Genomic DNA, 12,156 nt, shown 5'->3' on the forward strand with positions numbered 1-12,156 from the left:
CACAGGACAATAAAAAGGAAAGTTGGCCAAGAATTACCCTTTTCAGGCTGACGGTGACACGGTCTTCTGTAAAGCTAGTGCTAAGAATCCCAGCTTGGTTGCACAAAACACACAACTCATGCCGGCAGACACACCTGCTCTCTGTTGATATTGACCTCCCCAAGCTGGAAAAAGGCAGTCACCTCCCACTGAGATGCACCTGACTTCTCTCTCCTCCTCCTTTCACTGAACCTTTCACAACTCCACCAACCTATTTCATAGAGGGAATTCTCAGGAAAGGACAAATAATGAAAAGTCCCCTTCCCTTATTGTAATCCTATTCATCTCTAGACCATTACTCATTTCCCCTTCCCACTGAAATTGTTTTCATTAAATAAGAACCTTTATTTTATCTAGGTAAGCAACTTTACTAGGATCTGTCTGCTCCTATGCCCTTAACTACCCCTATCTTTTTTTCTGCATTGGGTTGGGAAATAACCTTCTTCAAGTAATAAGTTTTGGGTTTTGTTTGTTTATGACGTGGGGAAAAATGGGGTAGGGGTTTGGGGTCCTCAGGAATTCCTCTTTAAAGAATTACACCCTCTTGCACACAAAAACAATTAGAATAAGAAAGTACTTTATTTAGGGGTTGGGGAAGGGAAGGGAAACCAAGAGAGAAATCACTGGAATTCTCATGGGGAGAAAGACATGGCACAGAGAGTGGCTCTGAGATACCAATCTCCTTGAGCAGGAGACAGGCAGATATTTTTATAGAGTACTGATGGGGGTGATCATCTGACTGTGGAAAGTTCCCTTAGTGAGGGAAGACCATCCCCCACTGGTGGTAGCTGGAGGAGTTGGATGAGGGGTGGCTGAAGATCTCTCAAGCCATCTCTACACAAAAGGCAGCAGCCACACCCAAATTTATCTCCCTGTGGGTGGGGGAGACTGGAATGAAGGGTGGGGGTCTTGGAGCTAGCTCAGTCTGATCTGGTTCCACTTATCTCTCTAGGTGTGTCTGTCCTTTGGTTTAGTTTCTCAAGGAGGAGGTTCTTTAGTGTACCCCAGAGAACTTCTGGGGTGCTCTGGGGCCATAACATTTATAATTCTCTATCTGGAATTCTAGAGACTATGAAGATAAATATTTTCAACATAAGTCTCTAAAAAGCTAAATTCATTTTTGTTACACAGATCCATATATATTTTATACGTAGATTTGTGTTTGTCCTGGGGATGTTCTACATCATAGGGGATGTTCTACATCAAAAACAAATAAAACAGATCACTTATGGTCTCCAGATGTGCCTCTGAGTAGATAACACTGTATTGATTACATGACATAGTCTCCCCAATAAGATTCACGGATATCTAAGAGATTGGCTTAGTCATCTACACTTTAAAAACAAACTGGATACATATATACACACGGCAGCCACATTCCTTTTTTTTTTTTGAGCAATATTCAGATTTGATTTGGAAATCGTGTAGCACTTTTCTTTTTTTTTCCTCAGGGCAATGGGGGTTAAGTGACTTGCCCAAGGTCACACAGCTAGTAAGTGTCAAGTGTCTGAGGCTGGATTTGAACTCAGGTACTCCTGAATCCAGGGCCCGTGCTTTATCCACTGCGCCACCTAGCTGCCCCCTGTGTAGCACTTTCTAAAACTGCATTCCACACTTTCTATTTAATATTTTCCCCAATCACATGTAAAAACAATTTTTAACATTTGTTGTTTCTTTTTTTAATTTTGAGTTACAAATTATTTCCCTTCTTCCCCTACCCCCTCATTAAGAAGGCAAGCAATTTAGAGGCAGCTAGGTGGCACAGTGGATAGAGCACCAGCCCTGGATTCAGGAGGACCTGAGTTCAAATCTGGCCTCAGACACTTAACACTTACTAGCTGTGTGACCCTGGGAAGTCACTTAACCCCAATCGCCTCTGCCTCCCTCCCCCCCCCCTCTCTCTTTTACACACACACACACACACACACACACACACACACACACACACACACACACACACGAGAAGAAAAAAAAATGGAAGACTGAATCAATCTATCTATCATAATTCATGCATGCATGCACTCATTCACTTTTGGGGCAGCTAGGTGATGCAGTGGATAAAGCGCTGGCCTCAGATTCAGGAGGACCCGAGTTCAAATGCAACCTCAGAAACTTGATACTATTTATGTGACCTTGGGCAAGTCACTTAACCCTCACTGCCCCCCCCACCCCCCCCAAAGGCAAGCCATTTAATGTAGGTCAAACATGCAAGGCATATTTCCATATTCGTCACATTGTGAAAGAAAATATGGAAGGGAAGGGAAAGGGAAGAGAAAAGAAAGGGAAAGGGAAGGAAAGGGGGAAGGGAAAAGGAAGGAAAGAGAAGGGAAAAGAAAGGAAAGGGAAGGAAAAGGGGAAGGGAAAGGGAAGGAAAGAGAAGGGAAAGGGAAAGGAAAAGAAAGGGAAGGGAAAGGGAAGGAGAAAAAAACTAAGAAAATTTTTAAAAATATGCTAACTATCTGCATTCAGACTCCATCAGTTCTTTCTCTGGAAGTGGATAATATTTTTCATCATAAGTCCTTTGGAACTGTCTTGGATCATGATACTGATGAGAATAGCCAAGTCACTCAACTGATCATCATACAATATTGATGTTATTGTGTAAAATGTTCTACTAGCTCTTGTGTAGCCTATTCAGTGATACATGTGACTACTTGCTAGCAAAGAATTCCTGTGACACCACAATCTCAGAACAATTAGGTAACCCAGAGATTCAAGATGGGTGTAAGTAGGCTATGGATGAATAATCACTCTGGTATGAGAAGTGGCATAAGAGCCATCATCAAGGATGTATGTGTCTAGAAAAGAAGATGGGACCATCATATGGTAAAGAAGCTAATGAAGAGAGAGATCAAATAGTATACTGGTACCCATCAAAATATTAACAGAACTCAATGGCAGCCTCCATGTGTTGGATAATTCTTTCATGAAGAATTTACAGAAAGACATAGAAAAGAATCACAAAAGACAAAAAGGTATAGAGGAGTTTCAGTCTACACCAGTAGAGAGAGTACACACACCAATATGACCATACATCCATCAAAGTATTCATGTATGTTTATTTACATACATTATCTATAAATATGCACATTTTATGGGAGTCTAACTGGTTTGTGAAATGATGAAAAAGAGTAATACTCAAAGGAGTATCTTATTTTTAAGAACATGTATTCTAAAGGAAGAATTATTTCTATAAAGTAAATTTCTTTTGAAATAATTTATTTAAATAGCAACCATAAAATGTTTGGGTCCAGCTGGATATAACATTTCAAGGCTTTAATATGGCATGCTTACAAATAAGCCCTCATTTTGGTTTATGCCAATAATTTTAGATATCAAAGGAGTTAAAGACTATAAAAAGTATACATAAGGCATCCGTTTAATCTTATTCAGTTTAGACTGTATTTCTACATGACAGAATTATTACATTTCTAAAGACATTTATGTCAGAAGAACTAGGGCCTTCTGAAATATGATAAAGTAGAATTACCCTCTGGTTAAAATAATAAAGGGGGGGGGGGGGGTAGAGTTCTGAAACTCAAGTCTTTCCATATTAAAAGAATGGCGGTTTTCCAGGAAAGTGTTTCACTGGCCCCTAGCCCAGGCTTTCTTCTATTGAGTTTGCTCCTAAAGTAAAAAATCTCTTCTACCTCCATTAAGTCAAACCCAGTGGAAGAAGATCAGAGTCTGGCAACTGTATTTTAAGTTTTTTTTTTAAGTTTTGAGATCCAAACCCTCTTTCCTTTCCCTCCTCCCTCCCTGAGCAATCCAATATAGAGAAAGAGGTGGCCTATGGATATATCAGCACTGATTTTCCATGCTAGAGTTTTCGGGCACAGAATAGTTGAGATAAAATAGAAACACAATGGAACTCATCTTCAATTGTAAGGTAGAAGATGCCATTTTCAAGAGTGGGGTAGCCCCCCCCCCCTCCCAAATGTGATCCTTAAACCTACATATAACATAAGCTGAATGCTGCTCTTACCATAAAGGACAAAGTTTGCCATCTCAATGAAGACTAACTGTTATTGGGGCAGCTTCAAGAGAACAAATCCTCCACTCCCATGCTCTTCCTCACTTTTACTTCTCCTACCCTTACCTCATTCTGATGCCTTGGTTCTATCAGTTAATAAGATATTAAACTTGGCAGAATGGGAAATTATCTCCAACGCTATATTTGTCTTGCTCCTTCTCCAACCATTAACTGTACATAGTTTGCAATATAGATCAGTCCTGGGTTATTTAGTTTCTAAAACAGGTCTCAATCAGTCCAAATTATAAGAAGCTTCTATGGTCCAAAAAAGGGAGGCTAAAATATTTTAATTTCTATTTGACATGATTACTTGGTGCTCCAGGGAACATGATATAAGGGAAAGGACGCTGGGCTTTGTTTCAAGAAATCTAGGTTCTACAAGCTATGGTATTCATTATGATGCAATATTATTGTGCTATAAGGACAAGCATGATAATTTCAGAAAAACCTGGAAAGACTTACACAAACTAATGCAAAGTGAAAAGAGAAGAACCAGAAGAGTGTATAAGATAATAGCAATACTATACAATGAAGAACTGTGAATGACTTGGCTATTCTCAACAATTCAATGATCCAAACAATTTCATAGGACGCATGAGGAAGCATGCTATCCACCTCCAAAGAAACAACTGATAATGATTGAACACAGACTGAAGTAAGCTGTTCTTCACTTTCATTCTTTTTTTTCTTCAAGTTTTCTTGTACAAAATGACTAATATGTAAATGTGTTACATGACTGCACATGTATAACCTATATTGGATTGCTCAGGGAGGGAGGAGGGGAAAGAGAATTTGGAAGTCAAAACTTTTTAATGCAAATTAAAACAACTCTGAGGTACCACCTCACACCTATCAGATTAACTAATATGACAAAAAAGGAAAATGACAAATGTTGGAGAAGATATGGGAAAATTGGAACAGTAGTACATTGTTGGTGGAGTTGTGAACTGATCCAACCATTCTGGAGAGCAATTTGGAACTATGCCCAAAGGATTATAAAACTGTGAATACCCACTGCACCAGCAATAACACTACTAAGTCTGTATCCCAAAGAGATCATAAAAAAGGAAAAAGGGGGGCAGCTAGGTGGCACAGTAGATAAAGCACCAGCCCTGGATTCAGGAGGACCTGAGTTCAAATCCGGCGTCAGACACTTGACACTTACTAGCTGTGTGACCCTGGGCAAGTCACTTAACCCTCACTGCACCACAAAAAACAAAAACAAACAAAAAAAAAGGAAAAAGGACCCACATGTACAAAAATATTTATAGCTACTTTTTTTGTAGTGGCAGCGAATTGGAAATTGAGGGGATGCCCATTAATTGGGGAATGGCTGAACAAGCTGTGGTGTATGAATGTGATGGAATACTATTGTGCTATAAGAAATGATGAGCAGACAGATTTCAGAAAAACCTGGAAAGACTTACATGAACTGTTACTGAGTGAAATGAGCAGAACCAAGGAGAACATTGTACACATTAACAGCAACATTGTGTGATGATGAACTGTGAAAGACTTAGCTCTTCTCAGCAATACATTGATCCAAGGCAATTCCAAAAGACTTATGATGGAAAATGCTATCCACATCCAGAAAAAGAACTATGGAGTCTGAATGCAGATCAAAGTATACTATTTTCACTATGTTTGTTGTTGTTATTTTTTCTTTCTTGTGATTTCCCCCTTTTGTTCTTTTAAAACATGACTAATATGGAAATATGTATAATATGATTTTGTGCGTGTGTGTGTATACACACACACATACATATATATGTATATAAGCTGTATCTGATTGCTTGGGTGAGGAGAGAGGAAATGGAAGGAGGGAGAAAAATTTGGAACTCAAAAATCTTACAAAAATGAATGCTGAAAACAATCTTTACATGTAATTGGAAATTAAAATACTACCAAGAAGAAAAAAAAACTTTTTTAAAAAACAAATGTTTAAAAAATTGTTTTGACATATAAATGGAGAGGGGAATATTATTAATTTTTAAAAGTTTAGAAAAAGAGAAACCTAGGTTCTAGTTCAGTTCCAGGTCTTTCACTCACTAGCTGTGTGACTGTGGATAATTTAATTTCTCCAGACTTCAATTTCCTCTGCGGAATTTGGTGGTTAGACTAATAGATCTGTGGTTCTCAGAATGTGATCCCCAAACCCCTAGGGAGTCCCCAAGACCTTTTCAGGGGTCTATGAGGTCAAAACTGCTTTGTAATAGTTCTAAGTGACTTTGATTTCTAATACTGTAAATATCAAGAGATATATCAAAAAAAACAAAAGCTCGTTGAGGTGGTCTTCAGTCACCTTTAAGAGCATCAAGGGATCCTGAAGCCAAATGAGAACTACTGCACTACTAGAAGGTTTCTAAGGTTCTTTCCAAAGCCCAAACTCTCATTTTTTCTGAGTACTTAACATTTCCCCTCCTCCTCCCCCCACAGGATTGGATGAAAATTGTCTAACTTTTCATCTATGGCTACATTAAGATGGCACGACATCCATAGAAAAGGAAAAGAGCAACTGTAAATAATCTGAAGTTTGACATTCAGCTTTTAACTACATTTGACAATTCGAGGCCAAACAGATAGGAAAGGATTCATTCCAAAGTAATCATATGAAATTGTCCTATTTCAAAATTCTGCATGATTTCTAAGTCCCACTTAGCCCAGTGCCTAGCACACAGCAGGCACTTAACTCAATGGTTGGTGGTTTTACTGACTAAATAAAACAGATTTTAAACTTCTTCCGGCCAGAGATTGTTACAATTATCTTTGTATTTCCCTTAGTGCCTAGGTTTGGTACTTGAATGTTACTTGATAAAGTGAGTAATAGAGGTTGAAAGATTAGGATTAGGGCAATCATTGTTAGATTGAGCCAGAAGACATAATGTCTCTCTCCCTTTGTGTTCTCAGAACAAAAGACCAACTACAGAGTTACTGTGTTTCTGAATCTTCTATCATCACAATTCAGAGAAGAATTAAAAACTGTAATATGGGACAACTTGAACAAAGGGGCTGAACAATCATGAATGATCCCTGAAAGAGAGGAGATTTCAGAAGTTTGGAATGTGGTAAAGAAATTAATTTGGCAGACATACTGGAAGTAAGAAAGACTTGTCCCTGGTGGAGAGTCTGGAAGGAAGCAGAACAAGTGTGAGAACCAAAGAGACTTTGAGAAGCTGTGTTTAACTAGACTAAACAGCAGGTGGGAAGCTGAAAATGGGGGCATTCACAGAATATGTCTGGTGAAGATACATGAAGCTAGACTGAAGAGCTTAAATCTGCCACAAAGTCCAACGGTGCCACTGAAGATTTTGATCAAAGTAAGAGTCAGGTGGAAGTCTGCCCTCCATAAGCTGAGTAACTAATTCAAAGCTGTTTATGAGATGCACCATCAACAACCACTATACATTCCCAGAAATTTTAACCACCAACTCAGAGCTGACCTTCTATAATTTTACACACAATAAAGAATGAGCAAGACTGAATGTTTTCCAAGTAACACTTGAAAGGAAAAATTCATTTTAAGAGTTTGTTTTTTTTAAAAGTTTAAATTGCTATTCCTTAACATATTAAAAATGTCAATCAGGGGGTGGCTAGGTGGCACAGTGGATAAAGCACCAGCACTGGATTCAGGAGTAGCTGTGTGACCCTGGGCAAGTCACTTAACCCCCATTGCCCCCCAAAAAAAGAAAAGAAAAAAAGAAAAATGTCAATCAGGGGTTTTCAAATTCATAATGAAACAAGTTCTCAGAAATACTTGAGAAAAGGCATTAACCTGCCTGGAATAGTACTGTTATTAAAATTATAAAATATAAAAACTGGAATAGACCCTGGAGATTATCTAGTTCAAAGCTTCTTAAACTGTAGGTCAAGTAACTGAATGTGAGGATCATGAAAACTGTGACAACAGTAAAAGGCTATGTATACCTATTTTATATACCTGTATACCCTGAGTCCCTTAAAAATTTCTCAAGTGAAAAGGGGTCAAAAGTGGAAAAAGTTTAAGAAGCCCGGATTTAGTCTAATCAGAAGCAGACAGCTATTGCAGTGGAGTAGCAGAAAAAGCACAGGACTTAAGAGTAAGAAAGAGTGCAAATACTGGCTCAGACACTATCTCTGTGACCCTGGGCAAGTCACTTAACTGCTTTCAGCCTCAGAATAACAATGGCACCTACCTCCCAGATTTGTTGTGAGGGTTAAAGAAAAAGCATACGTAAAATGCTTTGCAAACCTCAGAGAATTATTTTTAGATTAGGAAACTGGAAGTCCAGGAAAAATTTTTTTTTAAATTTCCCATAATCATACTACTAGCTAGTGATCAAGTCTGGACTGAGAAATTGATCTAAAACTATTCTTACTCCCAGTTTCTGTGAGGGTTTTTTTTTTAAAGTTTATTTATTTTCAGAAATTCTTAGTTTCCAAATGAAGGCCAGGTTTCAATACAACAGACTCTGAAGGGCTTTCAGGTCCCTTTGTCATAGTAGAATTTTGATGCATGAAATGTTATTTGACATAAGTGGGAACACCAGCTGAGGCTCAGAAGTCTTCTTATTATATAATGCTTTTATTGGATGTCAGAGTGGGATTTCATCTTTCCCAAAAGAAACCAGTGAAGAGTACAGAAGATGAAGATTGACTAAAACCTGGTGGATTAGATTTGACCTCTAAAAATTTATAAAGCCAGAAAGGAGATGCAGTATTCCAAGGAAGATAAACACTAGGAACTCTTCTATAGACTGCACATGGAACACAGTTTGCAAAGAAAAATGGGGAAAGAAAACTTATTTTTTTGGTAAATACTGCAGTCTGGGAGGGAGGGAAGAAGAGGGAGAGGAGAGGAGAGGAGAGGAGAGGAGAGGAGAGGAGAGGAGAGGAGAGGAGAGGAGAGGAGAGGAGAGGAGAGGAGAGGAGAGGAGAGGAGAGGAGAGGAGAGGAGAGGAGAGGAGAGGAGAGGAGAGGAGAGGAGAGGAGAGGAGAGGAGAGGAGAGGAGAGGAGAGGAGAGGAGAGGAGAGGAGAGGAGAGGAGAGGAGAGGAGAGGAGAGGAGAGGAGAGGAGAGGAGAGGAGAGGAGAGGAGAGGAGAGGAGAGGAGAGGAGAGGAGAGGAGAGGAGAGGAGAGGAGAGGAGAGGAGAGGAGAGGAGAGGAGAGGAGAGGAGAGGAGAGGAGAGGAGAGGAGAGGAGAGGAGAGGAGAGGAGAGGAGAGGAGAGGAGAGGAGAGGAGAGGAGAGGAGAGGAGAGGAGAGGAGAGGAGAGGAGAGGAGAGGAGAGGAGAGGAGAGGAGAGGAGAGGAGAGGAGAGGAGAGGAGAGGAGAGGAGAGGAGGCCCACTTCTTTATAGTGTCTGGATAATTCCTTGGCTAATGTGCATGAAACCATTACATTACCATGGATTAAGCTTCTTACCTATAATCCCACTGTCCTTGCTTTCCAGTGTGGAACTAGGACTGCTAATGGTCCCACAGGGACTTTTGGTCGCTGCCGTCTTGCTGACACAGCTATTCAAGGTTGAGCAGGGACTGTCAGTGCTAGGTGATGTGGTACTGCTCGTTAGTGTAGAGCAAGGACTAATTCCTTGGCTAGGAGCTGTACACTGCAAGATAATGGAATGAATAGTTAGCATCATGTACTATGCTTCTTTTTTTTCTTTTAACTTGAGTTAATGAATTTTTTTAAATTAATCAAATATCCTTTACACGAAGACAATTTAAGACAGCTTTTAAAATCTGGGAGGTAAATATATCACTGTGTAGTCTTTAAATCTTTCTGATTTTAAAAGTTAAACCTGCTTTTTCTGTTGTTTTCTTTTTGTTGCTTTTTCATATTGCCTTAAAAGGAAAAGGTTTGGAAGGAGTTTCATGGAAATTCAATATTTGTAAATAAAACTACCAGAAAGCTTTGCTTTTGTTTAGACATTTTACAGAAGGCAGAATGGCTGTTTGACCTCTACTGAAATTCTGGGAACTATGTTTTTGGGTTTGTTGGGTTTTTATAATGTTTCATTAACACAGCAACCTGCATTCCATTCTTCAAGATTTATGAGGTCCAGGATCAAGGTAAGGGCAGATTGGTGGCTACTCCATGATCTCAATCAACACATGACATCTTTGCAGAGGGTGAGCTGGAGCATCAAACTCATTTCTATTCACAAGCACACATCATGAAACAAACTGCGCACACCGCAGTTCTGGGGAGGTAGGAGTACTATCTCGTTAGAGAAGCCATTTGATCTAATCATATGTTGTCTCTGCTCCATCTCACATAAATCAGCCCATCTATCCTCAAAAAAATTAAAATCGCATGGATTAAAAAAGGGGGGGGGGGGGTAACAGGAGGGACAGCAACAAAGCCAAGAGATCAAAAAGAACATAGGCTAAAGTTGATAGCATCAGGGACATTGTTATTCTGTGTCAAATATTTGCAGCCACCATCTAATGATCACAGGGAGAAGGTTAATTCATAAATTAATTCTTAGATTCTGCCTCCCTCTACCTTTCCCCAACCCACCTCACAACACAAATTTCACTGCCTAAAGCAACCAACTGTTGAAATACGTTTCAATACATAGAACTAATTGTCTAAACATGCTATCCCCACATGAGGATAAGGAGAACAGGGGTTACTGCTTTATTCATCCTCTGGATAAGCACAAAGAGCATTCTCTTCCACAGGCATCATTACCATGGTTTCATTTTTTTCTTCAAGGGCGATGTGTGCAGTGCTTGGGATCCCTTCTCCCAGCAAAAATCCCAGTCTCGTCAACAGTTCCTGAGCTGCAGGCGAACAGCTCGATTCATTGTCTGGCTTTGCCTCTGTAACAAAGAAAGGAAACAATGAGACTGCCCCTCTGTCAAGGGAATTTGGGTACCACATCTGGATGCCATACAGGCATTAACAACAGCAGCAGGTCTTTGTGTGTCTTTACAAAAAAAGACCATAGTTTGACAATGTAGTCTGTCCTTGAGGTAGCAATACATCCTAATTAACAGGCAGCAGCTCCAAATGCAGACTTTTACATTAAATATCCAACCTGGAGAGTTTCAATTTTCCCAAAGTAGCTTCTATTTTCAAAACTGAAGGGAAATGGTTACAAACCTCTTAAAATCCCATACTCCTCAGGTTATTCTAATAGAAGTAAAACTGGAGTATGTTTACTGAAGTAGTAACATATAAGACATAGGAATGCCTTAAGGCACTGAGGGGAAACTGCTATTTGCAGTCCCCTGAAATCAAGGGATGTGGTCACTATATTCATGTGAAAGGAAACGCACTTTGTATTGCAAGAGGGGGTACAATAGATAGAGTCCTAGGGCTTGGAAGACCTGGGTTCAAATACTGCTTCAAGCACTTATTGGCTGTGTGACCCCCTGGGCAAGTCACTTGCTTCTTTCAACCTCAATTTCCTCATCTATAACATAGGGAAGAAAAAGAACAACCACCTCACAGGGTAGTTGTGTGTGTATATATGTGTGTGTGTGTGTGTGTGTGTGTGTGTATGTGTGTGTACATATGTGTGTATATTTAGTTACTACATTTTAAAATTATTATTGATAATGTTTGTATTATAAAATAACAGTGTTACCAAAAAAGAATGACCCTGAGATAAAGGATTCTTTCTGTGTATCAGGGAAATCTGTCCTAAAAAACAAGAAGCAACAAGAAAAAAATACTTCTCCCACCAAAAGGACCAAGTGCATCAAATGACACCAAGAAAAAAAAATTCTAATTTTAATAAGAAATAAAAATCTTCATCCTAAAAATCTCTATTTTCTTTGCCTTATGGGATTGAAAAAATGCACTACATCAATTGATGCGACTTGACCCTTCAAGAAATTAAATTAAATCCTGGTTCTAATTTTAACTGGTAAATTAGAAAATCATACTGGGATTTGCTGAGTAGTACGAAATAATGATCAGGGCATTTTTTATAAGAGATTGCAAGAATATGCTTCAAAACCGTCCTTTTTCTTCAGGTATTCCCTAAAGATTTGTCACTTGGGTTTTTCCTCAAAGTGAATTTTAGCTATGGAATTTAATTTAAACATCAGGTATGTAAATTATCCTTATATCCGAAATCCTAACATAAATATG

The 12,156-nt window shown here is 39.1% G+C and overlaps 1 protein-coding gene across 5 annotated transcripts in view; it reads right to left on the bottom strand.

Moving 5' to 3' along the window:
- Positions 1 to 12,156, bottom strand: part of TANC1 (tetratricopeptide repeat, ankyrin repeat and coiled-coil containing 1) — a 285,098-nt gene that overhangs the window by 97,561 nt on the left and 175,381 nt on the right. For all 5 annotated transcript variants that reach the window (XM_043995708.1, XM_043995707.1, XM_043995705.1 and 2 more), the window contains 2 exons: positions 10,747 to 10,877; positions 9,472 to 9,658 (listed from right to left, as the gene is read on the bottom strand). In XM_043995708.1, coding sequence (XP_043851643.1) covers positions 9,472 to 9,658; positions 10,747 to 10,877 — 318 coding nt within the window. The remainder of the gene's footprint in view (positions 1 to 9,471; positions 9,659 to 10,746; positions 10,878 to 12,156) is intronic.

Source organism: Dromiciops gliroides, chromosome 3 (assembly GCF_019393635.1).
Source record: "Dromiciops gliroides isolate mDroGli1 chromosome 3, mDroGli1.pri, whole genome shotgun sequence".
Taxonomy (NCBI): Eukaryota; Metazoa; Chordata; class Mammalia; order Microbiotheria; family Microbiotheriidae; genus Dromiciops; species Dromiciops gliroides.